General features: G+C 40.9%; 1 protein-coding gene across 1 annotated transcript in view; it reads right to left on the bottom strand.

Moving 5' to 3' along the window:
• The window catches only part of ttll12 (tubulin tyrosine ligase-like family, member 12), a 55,930-nt gene that overhangs the window by 18,632 nt on the left and 15,370 nt on the right, over nt 1-21,928 (bottom strand). The window contains exons 6-13 of the mRNA XM_080421642.1: nt 20,785-20,861; nt 15,936-16,052; nt 13,333-13,527; nt 6,594-6,705; nt 3,104-3,255; nt 2,440-2,521; nt 1,119-1,187; nt 795-933 (exon numbers count right to left, since the gene is read on the bottom strand). Coding sequence (XP_080277768.1) covers nt 795-933; nt 1,119-1,187; nt 2,440-2,521; nt 3,104-3,255; nt 6,594-6,705; nt 13,333-13,527; nt 15,936-16,052; nt 20,785-20,861 — 943 coding nt within the window. The remainder of the gene's footprint in view (nt 1-794; nt 934-1,118; nt 1,188-2,439; nt 2,522-3,103; nt 3,256-6,593; nt 6,706-13,332; nt 13,528-15,935; nt 16,053-20,784; nt 20,862-21,928) is intronic.

Below are 21,928 nucleotides of genomic sequence, written 5' to 3'. Positions count from 1 at the left end.
CGTATATTGCTATATATATATATATATAGCTAGAATCTAAGATGACACAGATGCTTTCCCAGGTTTTAATGGATTAATGCATGAGTCATCTGGTCTTAGTGTTACTCTTGTGTGTTGTCGGACCGCTGCGTGACTGGTTCTGGTTCCCGAGTACTTTCCCTTTTAGATATTTCTGATAAAATCCCAAGTATTAGGACAGTTCGAAAAACACTCTACCCCACTCTACAACTGTCAAGTTTCTACACCACCCTGTCGAGGCCTGCAGATGGATGTACATGTCGGCCGGAGGGTGGTCTAGTAAGGAGGCATGTTGCACGATAGAAGTACACACACACACACACACAGGTTGTCTACACACCGATGGTTCTCAACCTTTTCAGGCCGCGACCCCCCAAAAATAATCATATTTGAACAGGGGACCCCCCCCCCAACCCTGATAAGCACTTGGAATTGTAGGGAGGCATTACATTTTTTTTACTTGGTTCCACGGATAAATATTGTGAAAATAGCAGATCTACAATTGGCTATTTTCAAAATGTTTGACTCTTTCTTATATTATTTGACAATTTGACAAAGACTGTACGTGGTATTTGTAACGTTACAAAAGTTTTTGAGATGCGACTGGGAGATGAGGTTCTAGTTCCTGTCTCGTTCTCTTGAAAAATTGTACATTGCAATCCTCCATCACATACATTTATTTACAAACGATAACATCATCTGTGTATTAGACATATAGGCCTCTAGTCGGCACAGGTTTCACATAAGTAGGGATATAGAATGGGTCCAAGACTCACCATTTTCTCCGGTGCCCCAATTTAGCATGAGGTCTACAGCATAGATGGCACGGGACGAGGGATAGGCACAAATGCCATATGGAGCTGGTCGGGATGTGGCAACCTGGAAGAGCTCCCCAAATGCTTTGAACACCTCCGCCTGAGAAGAGGGTAAAAGACATTGATCACAGAGAGGCAGAGAGAGCGAAAGAGAGAGAAGGGTAAGAAACAAGTAAAAAAAAAAAAGCAAATGCAAAGGTTAGTTTAATACCTGATACAAATGGGTAGAATCGTGGACACATTTCAAACACAGTGTGCCACTTGTGTTTTCAAACACACGCTTACCTCCACTTCTTTCCATGGATACTGGGGGTACTGCTTCTCAAACATTGGGATGTACTCATCGTAGTGTACCTTTACACACATGAATACAGAATGAGTGGATGATGGGGCCATGTTTTTGATACATGACCTTTTTGTACACACATTCATGGTGTCTGAAGTAGTCAGCTTTCACCATCTTCTGTCGCTATTGACCATAATTCACACAGCGGACATTTTACTCTTACGTCATTGTCCCACCAGCTGAGTGTGATGTAAGAGCAAAATGGCTGCTGTGTGAAATTAATATTGTCGCTGTCGGCCAGAAACCTTGTATCTCCATATTTAAAATAAATAAAAGTATGCCATATGTTATACTTCATTGTATGACATTGTCACACAAAAGTAGCTAAATCTGCAAGTGTGTGTGTGTGCGCGCGTGCGTGTTGTATGAGTATGTCGCTCTGTTTGGTTGCCCCAAAGTCCATCTCAATTCTATTACAAACTCTCCAAGTAGGACATCCTAGGCCAGTGTTTATCAACCTTTTTTGTGCCAAGGCACACCTGGCATAGCCAAAAGATCCCAGGGCACACCTAGATATACATATATATATATATATATATATATATATATACACACACACTAGGGGTGTTTTTTCATTTCATGAAACGATACGATACGATATTGGGCACACAACTTCGATACGATTTCGATACGATACGCACTTTTTTATTATGAAAATATATGGGGGAGAAAAAAATCAAATGCAAACAAATATTTCTGTTTTTGCATTATTCAGACATGCAAACTTGTAGCTTTTCAGCTTCCACTAGCCGTTTTGAATCCAAATAGGGCAATAGTGTGACACCTGACCCGAAAAAAAACAGCATGTTGTCACCCTTTTCACCTCGGGGCTGTTTCTATGCCTGATTATTATTATAGTAAAAAAAAAATATATATATATATATATATATTTTTTTTTTCAAACCTTCTTCAAACGGCGCGGCACACCTCAGCAGTAGCCCCGGCCCAAAATTGGGACGTTTGCCAGGGCTGATAAACACTGTCCTAGGCGACGGGGGCTGGGAAAATCTATCACAATTTCTACACCATGGACATACTAGGCAAAAAAAAAAAAGAAAAAACACAATATCACCTAAAATATCATGCCCAAGCGTGACTTGCGACAAAATAAAAACTTGATTGTAATCATTGGAACACAGTTTATTTTTTACATTTCCAAGTAACAGTTTGACATGCAATGTTTCCGGGCCGACAGCGACGACATGGTCAGCGGAGCATCATTTTACCACCTCAGTAATAAGGTACTGTAGCAAGGAGCACCTGTTTGAGTTGCACACCCTCTGCGTAGTTCATGACCGTGAAGTGCTTTTCATAATCATCAAAGTGGTCCAAGGAGAAAGGTCTGGTGTGGAAAGACGACAACAGTATGGGTACAATAATAACAAAATAACAATCACCAGTGGTGGAAAAAGTGCTCAAATGCTTTACTTAAGTAAAAGTATCAATACTGCAATGTAGAAATACTCTGTTAATTTACTTGAGTAAAAGTACAAAAGTATTGGTATTTCTTAAACTTATTTCACAAGTTTTAAAATGTATGAAACGCATAAAAATCCTTTGAAAATAGCAGATCTACAAGCTCACAATGCGTCTCCTCGTGAGCTTGTAGATCGGCTATTTTCAAATGGCCGAAATGTATACAGAGCTGAAGTGGTTAATGTAGGTTTCGTAATAATAATCTATTTTTTTTTAAAGAGTAAAAGTACAATATTTGCCTCTGAGATGTAGTGGAGTAGAAGTAAAAGGACTGAAAATTGGAAATACTCAAGTAAAGTAAAAATACCTCAAAACTGTACTTAAGTACAGTACTTGAGTAAATGTACTTAGTAACTTTACACCACAGACAATCACCATGTCTCACACACCCATGCATAATAAAGCACATGATGTGCTCTGCTGAGGCGGAAGTGACAATGTGACTAACTTGTTGGAAAAGCGCAGCCAGAAGACGTTGTAGGCATAGAGACGCAGAGGTTGCACCGAGTGCAGCATCAGCATGTAGCGGATGTCAAATTTCACCAGACCCACTTCCTCTCTGTCGAAGAGCACCGGATCTTCGAGGTACTTACACACCACCTGAAGGAAAAAACACAACGCCCAACATGAGAGGTGATTGAAGGTGTCAGGTAGCGACAGAGGTCACTGTGGTGGAAAATTACATAATAACACTGACACGCCTTATCACTTGCCTTATATTCATGCCTGTAAACATAAATTGGACTATACTATCCTACAGTGTGCCCACAGTGACTCAAAACTTAGAATTGAACGCTACAGCTACAATTATTTTGGGGGTCCCCAGATGATTAGCTTAAAGGGCAAGACCACTTTGGTAGAGGTTTGGGTTGTGTAGTTACCTTGCCATGATGTAACTCCAAAGGTGGGCAAGAAATAAAAAATAATTGCTCCATTGATTAGAAATTGATAATTCAAAATATGCTCCCCATTGACTTACATTGTATGGTAAAACAGCTCTCAAAGTCACTATTTTAGCACGTAAACGAACGCAAACAAAGTTGATTCAGACAATATAGAACATAACCAAACCCAGTACTGTTTTTTTTTATATAAAAATGTCAACTTCCTGTTGATTTTGCCATTTTTAATAAGTAGAAAACCTGGACTGGATCCGCGGATCCGGATCCAGATCTTCAAATAGTAAAATCAACAGGAAGTTGACATTTTTATTAAAAAAACAAACAGTACTGGGTTTGGTGATGCTCTATATTGTCTGAATCAGCTTTGTTTGTGTTCATTTATGTGCTAAAAGAGTGACTTTGAGAGCTGTTTTACCATACAATGTAAGTCAATGAGGAGCATATTTTTGAATCATCAATTTCTAATCAATGGAGCAATTATTTTTGATTTCTTGCCCACCTTTGGAGTTACATCATGGCAAGGTAACTACACAACCCAAACCTCTACCAAAGTGGTCTTACCCTTTAATGTGCAACATTGTTTTCTCACACAACAGTAAACAAACCAGCATACAGTATAAGTGCATACAGGGCATCTGCACATTTCTAAATTGTGAATTTATGAACTTTTAAGACCTTTTTAACACATTGAGTACCAAACACGTGTTTTCAAATACACCCGTCGAGATCCAAAACCGCAAATCTAAGTGTTTTCAAAATGTCTTCTTTTTTTTTCCACAAGGGGCGCTCTAACGCAACTTAGGAATGATCTTAGGTCCCTACAAAATGGAATGGACGGATGTGACGAGGGCCCAAAAAACGTCACTTCCGTCCAATGATTTGGAGAAAAAGGTTCATGTCTCCATACTTTTTTACAGTGGTGAAAACAAGCCATTTTCGACGGGCGATCACTCTGCAATGGCGGATCGCGTTAGAAATATTATTGTTCCAGTCGTTAGACGGGACCCTCGACCATTGCCCGGACACCCTTTGTTTACATCCGGGTCCTCGTGGAGGCTTTTGCAGTTCTAAAACGATCGGCGCAAACGGTAAGAAACGCTGGCACTGGATGTACCCCGTTTTAAAAAACCTCTGGCACTTGATGTTAATAAATACCAAATTGGCCAAATTGTCAAATATTACATAAGAGACAAACATTGTGAAAATAGCCGATCTGCAAGCTCACAACGCCTCGATGCTTGAGTTTGTCTGATTGCCGAATAAACTTGATATGAACGCATCAGCACATACAGCAGACTGCTGTATTATGATTATGGTGATATTGTACAGTCTAATGACTTCACTATGTATTGTCAATTGTACAGAGTCTGATGTTCTAATAAAAGGAAGCCCAGCACAGGGTTCCCACACATTTTTAACAATGCATTTTCAAAACTTTTCCATAACGTTTCCAGAGTATTTTTACCCCATTTCCAGGCCTATAGGCTCTTACTCCAGTGTGCTATCAATGCAACCAAGACAGACTCAGGCGAAGGTGTCACGTGACAAAAATAACAGCTTTACAAGCTAACATCGTATCACGGTGCAACATGTTGTTAGCATATAGATCTATTATTTTTGTCACCTGTAGCCTATACATCAGGCCACACGCACATGTAGCTCGTGCAGCGCAGCACTGCATTTTTAACATGTTACATATTTCACGTAATGTTATGGGACATGTTTTTTAATAAACTTAATCAATAGCCAAATACAATGTATATCCAATAATTTTCCAAAAACATTTGATTAATTCCAAACCTTTCCCAGGCCTGGAAAATATGACCGTGGGAACCCAGGAATTTCATAAGCATGGGAACCCTGCCAGCATGTCACTCATCATGTGAAGGGAGCATACGTTCAAACACTAGACGCTAAAAGGGTTGGGGTAATCAAGCAAGTTCAACTACACTGTTCAAATAGAGTATCCCGATCACAACAAAGCTTTGAGGTTTCAAGATAAGTTCTGTGTGTACCCAGGTGTGACCAATGGCGAGAACGGAGGGGAATGACACACTCCTACGCCCACTTAAACTGTATAAACGAGGCTCATGCTGCTAGAACTGACATACTCTCATTGACATGATGATGTCGAGTTAACTTCTCTATTGAAGCCTTCAATACAATTTGACTCATTATATCCCTCAAATTCTAATACGCTTAATATAATACATTGTCCACGACAGTTCCTAATCGAGGTACATAGAATTCTTGAAGGGCTGACTCCCATGTACCGTAGCTGTCATTGGTCTTTTCTTCCACTACTGTATATAGCACACAGTTTTTTTCAATTGTATTTGGAGACAGAATGGCCTCCGCCCTGGATAGGAACCAAGCATCACAGCACTGCATGCAACAACAGGTGAGAGGCCTTTCACTCTTGTATGTATGTGTGCATTTAGAGGAATGCGTATTTTGAGGAACCAAAAGCAAATAAGCGTACACTATATGGTATGAATTGTAACATTACAAATCTTGAATCCTGAGAATGACAGAACCAGGACATTGACAACATTATACACATTGGCACAATGCTGTGAGGGTGCTCACACACACATTTGGTATACGGTACTATTAAAAATAGTTTTCAGAAGAAATGCTGCTAATTGTCCCAAAGTGACTGCAAAAGATTGCGGTTATTTGCTTCGAATGAAACCCTGTATATATAACATGTATATAAAGACGCAACGTGACATAGCTCTGTTTAACACAATGCTGTACTCCCTTCCAACTGTATATACTTTCCCCATTTTCTTAAACTGCTTGTATTAACAATTAAATTGTGTGTGTGTGTGTGTGTGTGTGTGTGTGTGTGTGTGTGTGTGTGTGCCCCTTAGGTATGCTTGTTCCCGTGTTCGCGCGTCTTACTTGTAACAATAAAATTGTGTGTGTGTGTGCGCGCGCCTTAGGTATGCTTGTAAACAGCAATGTAAACGTATGTTTTCTCATGCCAATAAAGCTCCTTTGAAGTGTGTGTGTGTGTGTGTGTGTGTGTACCTTAGGTATGCTTTCTCTCTGTCTGATAATGTAGTTCAGGTTGTCTGTGATGTGTGTGTCTAGTCCACGGGCTAGGTTCCACGGTTTGCAGATCCAGTGGTTGTCCTCTCCCCTGCATGGAGCACACAGAAGTGAGAGTTCAAGAGGGCAAGAGAGCAGAGAGACGCAACACATGAGAAGTAGACAGACACTTGCTGTGCTATATGTGGGTTCGGGTTCCCTGCAACTAGTTCCGGAAATGTATAGTGAGTGACTGTTCTAAGAAATAAAATGCAAAGTAAGAATTAGGCCATGTACAGTATGTGTTAACCTGAGGTGGTCAAACTTTTTCATGTATTTGGCCGCGGAGTCGCGAACAAATATTTTGTTCCAGGGACCCCCAGAAGCAAAGATTTGCTTTAAAAATATATATACTGTATATTCAAAGATATGTCACACATTTCCAGATTTTTTCGAAAAATAGCAGCTCTACAAGCTCATAGCATGGCACGAAGTGAGCGCTATGAGCTTGTATATCTGCTATTTTTGAATGGCCAAAGTATAAAACAATGAATGGTTACACAGATGCTTTCCCGGTTTTAGTGGGTTAACCACTTTCAAGGTGGCATCCCTATTTTGGGCATGTCATTATACTGTAGGTGAACATTTCCAAATATTTTCCAATATGTTTAGGGGAAAAATTACCCGATCTACGATGTAATCAGAAAAAGAATAACATTATCAAAGTTTTTGCATAAGTGGAACAAATAGGGCAGCATTTCTGCCTTCGGTTCACAACCAAATTAGGTCTGAGAACAAAATGTACTATGATAGCACTAAAAAAGCCACAATCGTGCACTTTTATGTGTGAAGGAAAAAGAGTCTTTATGTAACGGGTTGCATTAGTTCTCCTAAAATAGTGAGAAGGGAACTTCGTCAGAAATGGAAAGTACCCAAAAAGTTGTGAAATTTGAGAGCAGACGCTGAACAGGAAACACCTGTTATGTGAGTGCAGACAGATCGGCACATGCACCAGAAGTGTGTTTGTTTGCTAAGACCTGAGGACGATTCTATAAACGGCTTCAAAATGTTGGTGTAGTATGTCCCGTCTTCATTTCAATCAGAGACCTTAAGTGACAAGTACACAACAAGTGTCCAGTAACAGATCAGTTTGGCCCATCTAGATATTAACACGCATGTGTATCATCAACACCATAATGTGTCATCATGTTTCATCACTCTTAATATAGCAGTTCAAGCAGACAGTGCTGAGTCTGTCTGATCAATAAAACATAAATAATTTATACAAGTATTTATTTACACAAGTACAATGTATACATTATACATATAAGTAGTGGCTGGTGGTGATTTTGGGTGGGGGGGGCTATAAGACATCCATATTATACTATATGCTACCCAAAGTTCACCCTGCAGCAACAGCATCACATTCCAGATACCAAGTTACAGCAATGACACTACTAGGCTATATATACTTTGTTATAGCCAATGCTCCACAACAACACATGTACCCACAACAACACAGGGCTTTCACTGCTCCAGTGGACGTTGTTTGTATGTGCATATAGCTGCTCTTACTATCATGATTATTGGTGATGGCGGCAATACTAATAATTTGAGCCTGGAATGATCATCCTGCGTTGAGGGTCACACAAGAATAGCAAACACTTTATAAACCAAATAAGCCCAGCACCAGACTAATAATTAAAAGTTTTTTTTTCTTTATCCCACGATTTTGTAACCCTCATTTTTCACCCGGTGCCAATTTTCTAAGTGATCCTGGGCACTACATGCCCCTCACCAGCCTAGGGGGCCAGGGCCGAGCTCATGCCTCCTTCAATGCATGAGAGTCCAGCCAGGGGGAGTTTCCCTGGCTGTACGTAGCACGTGGAAGGAACACGTTATTCCAACCAGTTCCCTTCCCCTCCATCAGGCGCCCCGGCTGTCATGGGGGAGGCGGTATAGTGACCAGGATTACTACATGTTTTTGTGAGGGTAATAACTACCCTGCGAGACACGGGAGAACATGCAAACTCACGGGGAGAACATGCAAACTCCAGACAGAGTGGGGAGTTTGGTTTGATTATTACAGTCTGCTCCCCCCCATTCATGGGGGGGCCATGAATCAAACACAGGCCAGTGACCTCACGGGCCAGAGGGCTGAGAAATATTAGCCCAAATGGGGAGTAAATCAAGGAGGCGTGTCATGAGGGCTGTCAATCACTCAACTCAATGAAAGCCAATGGAAGCCGATTTGGGCTGTAAAAAATCTGCCCAATGAAAAGTATTAAAAAGCGCTTCTGACAAAACCAGCTAACTCCATTGGATCCTCAAACTTTCTGCTAAACCAGGTAACTCCACCAAAGGGGGGTGGAGTTAGCTGGTTTTGCTGACTCCAGGCTCCACCCCCTTTTGACCTCCAACCTCAATGTGAGCTTGGAGGTCCATTCAATCTTTGCTTCTTTGCTTTCTGAAGATTTGAGTAAAAAATGCACTAAAGTTTTCAAAAAATAGCAGATCTACAAGCTTGTATATCTGCTATTTATGAATATTCAAAGTATAAAATATGGTTACAAATTTAAATGACAAATGCTTTCGTGGTTAAACAATTTTAGCTGTAAGTGAAGACAGTGTGCGGGACTCCCCCTTTTTTGCTCTTATCAACCAGATAACCACAACAGACAACTGCGGCTGAAGATAAACACAGAGTCAACGGTCAATTTATGGCAGTTGAGACTGGTGATAGGGATTTCCCCAGAGCCCCAGAGTTGCTGAGAAACATTGAAGGTGCCACCCCAGTGGCCAAAGCTGGAACTGCAGGCGGGGAGAAATACATGCACGACCAAATCACACTAAATATAAATATATATAATACAAATATGTAAACATATTATACATAAATACATATGCATTTACATATAAATATGCATCTCGAGTGTATTTAATAAATGTCTCACGTTCATAGCTCAACACACGGGCTGCCGTAGGACGCAAACAGGACACTAGTGCGCATGCTCATAACTCTATGGTTGCTCGAAACGTCTCAATAATTCTACTTCCGGCAGGCTTCCGGGTGCTTCAAAACGCCACTGAGCACTTTCATTGAAATGAATAGCTGGGGCGGGGCAATCCGCCCTCTAGTTAGATTATACCTCTATGGATTTCCCTGTCCAACCACTCTTGATGTTGCCTGTAAATGATTTATTAAAGGGGCCTACACACCAGTGTTGCCAGATTTCGCGAGAGAAATAAGCAACCAGGTCTATGAAAACAAGCCCCCCAAAAAAGTGGAATATTTTGGAACATTTTACACAAATCTTATATGGGGTCCCTGGCACAATTTTTTTTCAGATAAGGGGCCGCGAACAAATACATATTACTTTGGGGGTCCTTGACATGAAAATGTTTGAGAGCCACTGATTTAAACAATATATGCACTTATGATAGGCAGACATGGCAACACTACACCAAACTTTGCTGTCCTGACTACTACAGAGTAGACTGCTATGGGAGGTCAGTCGGGTGAAAGGCATGAAACACTTGCTGTGTACACACGCTCTCTACAATACCTTACAGACAGCACCGTGACCAGCGTTACGCAGTGGTTTAAAGTAACTAAGTACATTTACTCAAGTACTGTACTTATAAATAACAATTTGAGGTATTTTTTGCTTTACTGGAGTATTTCCAATTTTCAGTACTCTTTACTTCTACTCCACTACATCTCACAGGCAAATATTGTAGTTTTACTCCACTACAATTATTTGAAAACTAGTTACTTAGATTAGGATTATTTTTACAAAACTAACATTAACCACTTCAGCCCTATATACATTTCGGCCATTATGCTTAATGAGTATTGTCTACTTTTGTACTTTAAGTACATTTTCATACCAATACTTTTTTACTTTTACTTAAGTACATTTTTAATTCCGGACTTTTAGTTGTAACAGAGTATTTCTACATCGCAGTATTGATACTTTTACTCAAGTACAGGATCCACCACAGCCGTTACGCAACAAAGGCATTCGCTGAACTAAAGCCCAGTCCACAGCAATGATGCAACAGGGACAGTCCACAGGCGCCAAGCTGCGTTTGATTGCCGTCCATAAACTGGACAGTGTCGAGAGGAGGTGATTTAGGAATTGATGCTGAATTAGGGATTAAATAAGGTGGTTAGTTACGATTCTACACCCACTGTAATCCAAATTCTCACACACACACACACACACACACACACACACACACACACACACACACACACACACACACACACACACACACACACACACACACACACACACACACACACACACACACACACACACACACACACACACACACACACACACACACACACCCTCCCCCCCTCCACACACACACTCTTACATATACACACATATACACACACGCCATATTACACACGTGAGAAGTGTCATAGCCTCTACTAATATAATCTATAATTATCTATATTATAACGATTTAATTATACCCAATCGCTTCTCAGGCATTTATTGATTTAGAATGCTTAATTTAGAATCTAGGCTTCAAATGCATTATTGTTTGATCTACTAAAAGTAGAACATTTATGGAGAACTGTAATAAGAGAAACGGCCTAGTAGTCCTTCGCAGCATGTTTGCAGTTGGGACTTTTCATTTCCTTCAAAAGGGGAACAAGAGGTGTTTGCACAATGGTCTCTCAAGTTTCCAAGTACTTATGCAACGGGAAGATGGCTTGGTCCTCTCATTCAGTTAACCTACTGTTATTAAGCTGATACACAACTGACAAAAATACACATCTCATATACAAATGTGGTAGAGCAGTAAACTGAATTACCGAGCAAAGCTTGTGTTTAAACACCATCAGGTAATGCAAGTCAGGAGGGTCTCCTAAAAGCTGATAGGGGATTTCTGTGAGGGCCGGGTATAATTGTTGTAGAATCCTAAGTCATTATTGTGATTAATAATAATAATAATACATTCCATTTATAACGCACTTTACATTCTTACGAATCCCAGAGTGCTACAATTAAAAGCAAGGCATAAAAACAGCATAGGCAACAAAACAATTAATAGACCCAACTAGGCTAAACTAAGAGCCAAAAATTTAGAAATAAAAACAAACAAAGTCCATAAAAATTAGAAAAATGCTTTTTTAAAAAGGTAGGTCTTTAATACTTTAATACTTTAATGATTGACTAATTTATATCAATAACAATAATTAAGGAATTTAGTTTTCCATAAATAATTCAGAGAAGCCATAAATCAATAATTATTTAGTTGATTCAACAGGGTATTCAGACCGCTGCAATTGTCACTGCAACGTTCTGCAACGCTTTCATCGAGTTGCAAATCATTGGTCTGGACTGGGCTTAAAACCGGAGCATTTGAAGAACTAAAAACAACCCCCCCCCAACAACCGAGTGTGCAGCTGTAGAACGGATTTACTCCACAGCTGCAGGATCCTGGATGTTGTGGTGGAAATGGGACTATCTACAAACTAAACAATTCAGTAGCTATGAGGCCGTAACATTGCTTTACTCCCTGCGTCACCCATCTGCCCCCTCCGCCAAGGACAGGAGACAAGAAGCCCAAACAAAGCCACAGCAGGGGATAACAGACCTTGGAGAGAGCTCTAAACATGAGAATAATCACAGACAAGAGGAAGAAACAGTCCTTCACGCCTCTAAACCCCAAACTTGTCAGTCTCCTCTTCATTCACCCTCCCCCCTCTAGGAATTCACTGAGAAAATGAAAGAACTGGTCTGTGCTGGATCAGAACGTACCCCCTGCCCTACTCCTCGACGTCCAGCTCCACCATTACAACCTCTATATAATCTCTATATTCTTTAACACGACCATCTAGACGGAAAAAAAATGGAATTTTTTTAAATTATTATTATTAACCCATTAACTGCCAGAGGTATTTTCATATTTTTTTAGCCAGTGCCAGAGTTTTTCATTGAAAAAAATAAAGTACTCAGGAGCCGAGATACAGAATTTTTAAGTTTTAAGTTAACAAGGAAGTGGATAGGAGTCTAGATCTTTGAACAATCATATCTCCTTGGTCTTTGGGTATTATTTTTTTTCACTTCACGTAGATCTACGCGATTGGCACGTGGCGGCTTTAAATAGGTTCGCGTAGATCTACGTGATTGGTTGGGGGTTGGAATTGGGGGTTGGGGGTTGGAATCCACCGTGGTGCATCTGGCTTTGTCGAGTGTCTACAGTCTACACGAACATTTGGACCGTGTTCGGGGGAGGGAAGCCGGGCAGGCGGGCGGGCGGGCAGGCGGGCGGGGCGGGGCGGTGGGGGGGGGTGATAACAGTCACTGCACATACTCCTACGGGCTGGGGGGCGGGAGGAGTGGACGAAGGCTCTAAGTCCTCCCGATGGGGGCTCCTCACTGGTAGGTGAGTCAGTAGGATACAACAGCAGTGACAACACAGAAATGTGTGCCCGGACCGCTACTTAGAACCTTATGTAGCCTGACAGCGCATGGCGGGTTCTAGTCCCGTTCCCGATGATCTCAAGTCTCTCCCCATCTCACTCTCCCTATTTCCTGTCCATCTCCACTGTACACTATAAATAAAGGCAGAAATGCCCCCAAAACATATTGAAAAAAAGAAAAATAAATAAATAAATGTGTGTGGGGAGGAATTAATTGGCATGAACAACTACATTGGGGAGAAAAAGGGGTAAAAACCAACAAAGAAAAAAAAGGGGGGGGGGGAATCTAACCTCTCTTGTCTCTGTTGATAACGTCTGATGAATTGGGGCAGCTCTGTCTGGAGGTTGAATGTCTCTGGCAGCCACTCTGCCCCCTGGCCGCCCCGCGCTCTCCTGGAGATGGCAGCTAAGCAGTCCTTCACAGTGACGATGGTCTCACAGGGAAACTGGTTGGTCATGACATGAGGCCGCTCCTCACTCAGCTTCCTGTTGGAATGAGAAACTTCCTTTTATCAGGGATTTAAGTCATATTATAACTCTTTCAGTAAGTAAGTAAGTAAGTAATTTTTATTTGTATAGCACATTTCACAGAGAGGACTCACAAAGTGCTTTACATAAACAGAAATAAATACAGCAAAAAACAATCAAATGAAAAGGAAACAGAACAAAAACACAATGCATCTCAGAGAAAACAATAACAAAAGCAGACATATTTCAGCATTGGAGGAGAAACCTCAGTGACATTACCCAAAAGCTTGTAGAAACAACAGAGTTTTTAGCTGATTCTTAAAAATAGTCACAGAAGCTGCAGCTCTCAGGCCACACGGGAGGGCATTCCAGAGTCTAGGCGCTACAGACTGAAAAGCTCTGTCACCTTTGGTGATTAACCTGGTATGAGGAATGACCAATAGACCCTGGTCTGCTGACCTCAGGGACCTGCTGGGCACATATGGTTCCAGCAAGTCAGTTACATATGCAGGTGCCTGGCCATGCAGAGCCCTAAAAGTCAGCACCAGGACCTTGAACTGAACTCTGAAAATTACTGGAAGCCAGTGCAGAGATGCCAAAACTGGAGTAATGTGACACCTTCTGCTTGAGCTAGTTAATAGTCTTGCAGCAGTGTTTTGAATAAATTGGAGGCGGTCTATGGATGTCTTATTGAGGCAGGTGAGAATTGAATTGCAATAATCAAGGCGAGAGGAAACAAAGGCATGTATAATCATTTCAAGATCTGAATGGGAAACAATCGACCTTAACTTGGCAATGTTCCTGAGATGGAAAAAACAAGTGCGGGTCACCGATTTTATGTGCGTGTCCAGGTGCATGGCCTGATAAAAAATTACCCCAAGGTTCCTGAGATTGGGGCTAACATTATTTTTGAGGGACCCGATACAATTAGCCACCCTGGATGCAACACCATCAGAGGCCACAATGAGCACCTCGGTTTTGGCCTCATTTAACTGGAGGAAGTTACTTGCTAACCAGGCCTTAATGGCAGACAGACACTCATTTAAAACAGCAAGGTTAGAATTAAAATCGTCAGGGCAGTCAGGGTTAAAAGAGCAATACAGCTGGATGTCATCCGCGGTGGTAGGAGATGCCTTTAAAAGAATTTAAAATGTGTCCTAGCGGGAGCAAATACAGTGCGAATAAAATTGGACCAAGTACCGAGCCTTGGGGGACCCCACAGGAAAGGGGGACAGACTTAGACACATGAGGGCCTATTGCAACTGAGAAATATCTACCTGAGAGATAGGATTTAAACCATTTAAGTGCACTCCCTGTGACACCCACCCAATTTCTGAGCCTGTCTGTAATGATGTTGTGATCCACAGTGTCGAACGCAACACTGAGGTCCAATAAAACTAAAATAGAGCACTTACCAGAGTCGGCAGACATCAGTAGATCATTTGACACTTTTAAGAGTGCAGTCTCTGTGGAGTGTTTTTGGCGAAAGCCGGACTGGAATTTATCAAAAATGTGGTGTTCATTTAAAAAAGCTATAAGCTGATTGGCAACAATTTTTTCAAAAATTTTGGACATAAAAGTTAACTTGGAGATGGGCCGATAGTTACTTGGTAACGAGGCGTCCAGGCTTGGCTTTTTTAAGAGCGGGTGAACGATTGCCTGTTTAAAATAGGCGGGGGAAGACCGGGAAAGCATCATTTGTGTCATTTTAAGATTTCTTTGGCTATTAAAAAATAGCAGATATAGAAGCTCATAGCGCGGCACTCAGTTATATGAGCGCTATGAGCTTGTAGATCTGCTATTTTAGAAAAATCTTGATTTTTTTTGCAAATCTTGGAATAAATATTTTTTGAAGTGAACATTTGTAAAATATTTAGTTCCAGGGACCCCTAGAAGCAGTAGATAGCAGTACAACAGTACAATGTATAATACAGTCATAATACAGGGTTTAATGTGTTAACGCGTTCAGCCTATGCCAAGTTCAGGTAATGGTCAAACAGACAGGCCTATGTTCAGAATAAGTTATTGGATCATAGATCTTCTGCCAAAACAGACAGAGATCACCAAGATAGACAGAAAGCCCATGAACGAGATAGCCTATCATAAATAGAAGAAGGAAAGAGTGAAGAGAATCCTATGGTACATCATGGGCACAAAGAGTAGTTTAGTTCAATCAATGATTATAGGAAAGCATATGGCAGTGTGGCTAAGCATCGCCATGGCACCTGGCCACCAACAACCACCACTAACCCTAACCAACACGCCTCGCCAGAGGTGAGAAGGCACAGAAATGTCAGTGCCCTCAGAACCCTGTTTGTTTTAGCATAGTCTGAAATAGTCTGGGATGGTTTTGGGAATACAGAGTGTCCAGAAGCTTTTGTGCAATTGTGTGTGAGAATGAGCACATCACCGAGTGTGTTACGCACCTGTAGTCCCTGATGTGAGTGAAAGTCCAAATGATGTCTGCATCCTCCTCTGTGTCTGCGAGTTGGAAACGAGGATGCGACAGGGTGTCTCGAACTTGCCTCATGTCTGTTAAAACTCTGTAAATATACACAGTTGGGAGGCAAATAAAGACATTAAATTAATTCATTTCAGTCAATTAAACCCCCTCACATGTGAACAAGACAAAGCTGCTGATTCACATTTCTGTAAAAACACAAATGGTAAAATAAAATGGTAAATTGTGCATTCATTTATATTAGTGAATGAGGGGTCCCTTCTAACTCGGTAATACAGTAGATACTGTGGGTGCAAACAAGCAGTGACCCGGGCCTTAGAGAAGGTACTGGAAGAATTGGAACACTAAATTGTATTCATTAAGAAAGTCAGTAAAACATTCCTAATGCTAGCGTATGCCCAGAATTAGGTGTAAATCAGTAGAAGCATTCCTAATGACAGCGTACATTCCTAATGACAGCGTATGCCCAGAGTTTAGAAACACAAGGGAAACATGTGGTTGTGTTTCTAATTGTAGTTACAGAAAGAGCCAAAGATTTAGGAGCTAACATGTTGTGTTCTACTCTGCAGTCCCATGTGGGACACAGAGGAGAACTGGCAATAATTGAATGATAATTAGAGACAGTGAGAATGAGATAATGGAAAATAACTAGTGCAATAAGGAGGAGGAGAGATAATAAGATATATATGGTGTGGGAAAGATAGAGAAGGGTCCGAGATATTAGGGAGATTAGAGCGTCGACATTGATTGCTGTAACGCTGAAGCTTGCTGAACTTGCTGTAATAAAACTCTTTACTGATATAACTAACTTCAAGTTTGATAGTGCTTCATTCTACCAATCCATTTTAGTTGAAGATCTAAGGATCCCTCAGGTAATTTAACCCACAATATATTATGCAATTTGACTGGGGATTGAACCAGGACCTCGGCCAAAGAGAAAAAGTACTGGAGAGCAGTGTGGAGAAAGGCTTGGATAGGTTTAAGTGGTTAATGAAGAGAGGGTTTATTGTCTACAAGTCAGATAATCACGCAGTTCATTACCTCATACAGTAGATCATACATCACTACATTTATTTATTTATGTATTCATTATTATTATTATTTATTTTCTACTCATGCATGTATTGGTCTATTGGTTAAATATTAATTTAATCTGCTTTTAACATTTTTACTAAACATTGATTAATTTCATTAGCTCCTTTCTTTAGGATACATGGAATGGCGGGCGTCGCATGTGAACTTGTATATCTAACATTTCCACTATTATTGATTTCAACATGGAAACGATTATGAAAATGCAAAATAATGCTGATTATCTCAAATAACTGCATTCAGGCGATTATGTCATAATGGTGACAGACCTAAGTTAATACAAATTGTATCTGTTCTGTCCCTCACAGAGTAATAAGAGTGGCTTTTCCCCTACTTAGGGAACGGAAACATGGCATCTGTCCATTAGCACTGCTAATGTCATTTCGACCATGTACATGGCAATTGTGTCATTATGCTGTTCCCTACACTACAGGTCTGATTTAATTACCGACCTTTAACCACATATAAATCCTATTATGCTTCATTGACTGGAGTCCCAGGGGTCTATACTAGGCCTCTTCCTTTCCCCCCCTCTACACCAAATCTCTTTGCCGAAAATAGCAGATATACAAGCTCACAACACGTCGCGTTGCGACAGGTGGTCTGACATGAACTGTGTTAGAAAAATAGAGGCCACACACTGGAAGATGCTCCAATGGTAATGGATTTAAATACCAGTTTAATAGTGTAGTTTCGAGCAGGATGACTCTTCCTCAGACACTCAATGATCATGAACTGTGACCATGACAATACCTCAATTTCACATTGTACTTTAGTTGTTACTCTGAAGTTGATGGGGTGATCATTTATGACAAAATATATATATATTTTGTCCTGATAGGGAATTTTCCATTTCCCCTTTATAAGTAATTTCATAACGGAGATCTCTGTCTTTTCATGAACTTAAGTGTGATTTGTGTGTGAACATGTCAACAGTCAACATGGCAATGTCATTGCAAGACAGTCATTATTCATGTTTTCCTTAAAATGCTCTGGCCACATGATGTTCATGTGATCCATTGTCATTAGCCCCCTGGGAAATGCCTCTGGAAGGGGCCGGGTACATAAAAATATGTGACTACAAGTGTTTTCTCACATCTCCTTGCTGAAGCCTGTGCTGACAGCAACGAGCCATCCTTGCAAGCCTTAATAAAATACACAAAGAGAGCTCTTTGCAGATATTGTTTATTTCTCAGACCATTCTGATATCAAACAAGTTTTGCCACATCAGTGGCTTTTGGGGTATTCGTCACTGTATATTTGCACATAGGGTGAAATAAGTCCACTGCATTTAATCCACCCAGTAGCAGTGGTGGAAAGTAACTATACTTAAGTGCAATTTTGTGGTATTTTTTACTTTACTTGAGTATTTCAAATTTTCAATACTTTTGCTTCTACTCCATTACATCTCGGAGGCAAATATTGTACTTTTACTCCAGTACAATTATTTGAAAATAGCCGATCTACAAGCTCCACGTGTTGTGAGCTTGTAGATCTGCTATTTTCAAAATATTTTGAAACATTTTAGTACTTTTACTTGTATATTTTGAAGCCAATACTTTCGTACTTTTACTCAAGTCAAATTTGAATACAGGACTTTTACTTGTAACAGAGTATTTTTATATTGTGTTGCTACTTTTACTTAAGTAAAAAATCGGCATACTTCGGCGTACTTCTTCCACGACTGCCCAGTAGTGCCCACAGGAGCAGTGGGCACTACTCGGGCAGAGCCCAGGGAGCAGTTAGGGGTTAAATGTTTTTCTCTGAGACACTTCCACATGTAGACTGTGGGCCGGGAAGCGAACCAGGGAACTTTTGTTTCCCAGGCGATCTCTCTACCCATTCAGCTATGGCACCTAACAATACAGGAGCCTTATCTGTTAGACCTGTCGGTTCTCTTTTCCGTGTTTCTTAGACAAAAGATGCTGATGTTACTGTTGTGGCGAAAGAGGATGAGGTTGAGGCCTCCACAGACAAACCGGCCTCAGGCACAAATCATTAGCCAACAGGGCATAGAGGTCGATTATGACTCAGCAGTTGACTGCAATTATGACTCAACACATTGACTGCCCCATTTTCACCCCGTCCGCTACAATGTTATCAGATTTATACGAGCTATATTCAACTGCCGATTACTACAAAACGGGCGATCGCGGTAACAATGTTTTTTTTCCCGGTGGAAAGACGTGTGTTTATATCCGGGTTGAAACAAATAATTCTGTGGATCGTCAAAAATAGGGTAAAACCGCTGGCAGTGGCGGATGAATGAATGAATGAATACCTGGCAATGAATGTGTACTCGGATAAAAGGAATGTAATGTCCTTGTAATCCGGTAAACACTTCATAGCTTGTACATCTTGATAACTCCCTTGAGAATGTACTGAACGTCAAGACCAAATTGGGAGGCAGAGGAGTAACCGCTTGGGGAGATTTGGCAAGAAGAGGGGAGTACTGCAAACGTAGAGTGTGGACCGTGAGAATGATATGTTGTCCTCTTACCTGAGGGCTGATCAAACAAATTGTGAAAGAATGGGTGTTCTTTGGAGAAATGTCAGATACATGTCAGGTCATAACGATCCCGATGCTATGTGTTTATGTCCTGTTTGAATCGTAATTGAAAGAATAGAAGTAGAACAGGATATGGAGTGACAAATAAGGGGATTGTCAACTAACTGATATAATGTGGGACCGGGAGACAGAAGAATTAGAACTGGATGGAGATGCTGATGTGCTGCTTACGCTGGCTCGCTGTATACCTAACTGCATTTGAATTAATCTACTATATTCAATATCTACGATGGACTCGCCTGCATCATTTCACACCTGGTGAAGATAATCCTGGGTCAGCAGATAATCACCTACATAATCTTTTACCATTTGTTAAACGTCATACTGAGGGAGAATTGGACATTATTAGCCTGTTGATGTCATAAGCTGTGTAAAACTATGATCAAATCCTGCCCTAAACCTCTTAATGCCCTTGAAGCTGTCATTGCATACATGTGAAACTCGCCGCTACCTCACGAAACTCCCCACTACCTCACGAAACTCGCCACCACCTTAACTCATTGAGTGCTATTCACGTGTTTCGCGTGTTTTACCGCTATGGTCCAACGTGCCAATCGTGTTTCACGTTTTTGAAAAAATAGTAAAAAACAAAAAAAAGTGAGTGCAGCTCCATCCACTCCTTGTTTAACTTATAACTGAAAAAGGCTGTATCTCGCTTCCTAAGCACTTTTTTTTTACTTTGAAAAAATCTCTGGCACATCTGGCACTCAGTGAGTTCCCAAAACTGGACCAGTTCTGCATACTTTAGAGATGCATTAGTTCTGCTGTCTGCTGACCTTTGATAAATCATGGGTTAAGGTGTCAGTTTGCATCCTGGTATTGTTGGCTATATGGCAGGCCAAGGACAGTGGCAGTTTGGTACCCAATTCCCTTATTGTTATTTGCATAGCAACCCTAGTAACAAGGGGTACAAGAGGACTTGTATTGCATCCTATATAAGAGAGCACAGTTGCCTTTCTGCTTCTGCCCTGTTCTTAATAAACTTATTTTGTACTTTGAGACCCTTTGAGTATTTTCTTGTCTTTTCTTGTCAGATGGTCTTTCCACCACAACGCCTACCTCATTCTCTCCCATCAAGCATGTACACAGATCATGCCTAATACCGGTCTACCACAATAGACATGTACCTAAAAGCGCTACTGAAGAGACTTACTTGAGGATTTTATCACTGTGGACAGTGTGGGGTTGGATATCCAGAGGTAATTTTTCTTTGTTCTCCTGTGAAATGGTCTAGAGGAGAGGGAGGGAACAGACCAGGGTAAGAACAGTGTTGAGGAAGGCTTATGAGGCATTATGTTTAATTTGAGGCATATGCATACAATTTGTAGTAATGAACAATCACTGTTTTTATGGATGAATAATGTGGTAGCAGCACATACAAATAAAGACAGCAGCATATACTGTGCTGCAACAATGAACAATAAACAATGAAATGTTCCCTCAATCATAGGCATATTTCCCAACTCCCAAGGCATCCCATTTAGACCTGAGGCCGATTCTAAAAACGCCTTCTAAATCCTGACCTAAGTTTTCTGAAAAACTTCAAATATTTATTCAAAAATTACAATAAATGTATGTTGCTATATACTGTTCATAGCAACAAGAACCCCAAAAGGGGTTCCCGTCCTGAAAGGTATAGTTACAAATAGGGGTTTCCCGCCCAAAAGGTCCAAATTCACCTACATCAGGGCTGGGCAACCACCTCTTTTTGATCTACCGTGTGATCAGATTGAGCTATTGAGGTGATCAAAACCAACCGTTAATAACCTTTGTTTCATGTGCATACAACTTTTTAAGCCAGATAGTCCGAATTTATCTTAATTTCTTTGCAAGTTGTTTTTATGAAATTATTTACTTATTCTATGCCTGTATTATTTTTGATTAACAGCCTATAATAAGACGTAAAAGCAATGTTGGTTTTTAGTGTCCAGCACAGGGTGATTACGCCACCCTTGGAATGTCGAAGTGATCATGTGCCTGAAAAGGTTGCCCACTCCTGACCTATATGACGGCCGGCAGACCCCGCTGTTGTCTCAACAGACAACTTGTCTGTGTGGACAAGCAGCTGAGTCAATTTGCATCTTTAAACATGCAGACAAAGTGTGAAGAGGAAAAAGACATGGGCCATGGGATCTGACAAGGCGTGAGAGGGGGGGTGTGAGGTTCTGCTTGAAGAAACTGATAAAGGTAGCTCTACACCGGACCGACATCGGCGGCGGTAAGCGTTGCCGAAAATCTGCTGTTGAATGGGCGGTGGGTACACTCACTGTCGAGTCAGGTTGCAAGTTCTAGGGGAA

Source organism: Gymnoscopelus braueri, assembly GCF_963280865.1.
Source record: "Gymnoscopelus braueri genome assembly, chromosome: 23".
Lineage (NCBI taxonomy): Eukaryota > Metazoa > Chordata > Actinopteri > Myctophiformes > Myctophidae > Gymnoscopelus > Gymnoscopelus braueri.
This window is presented reverse-complemented; position numbering and strand designations above follow the sequence as displayed.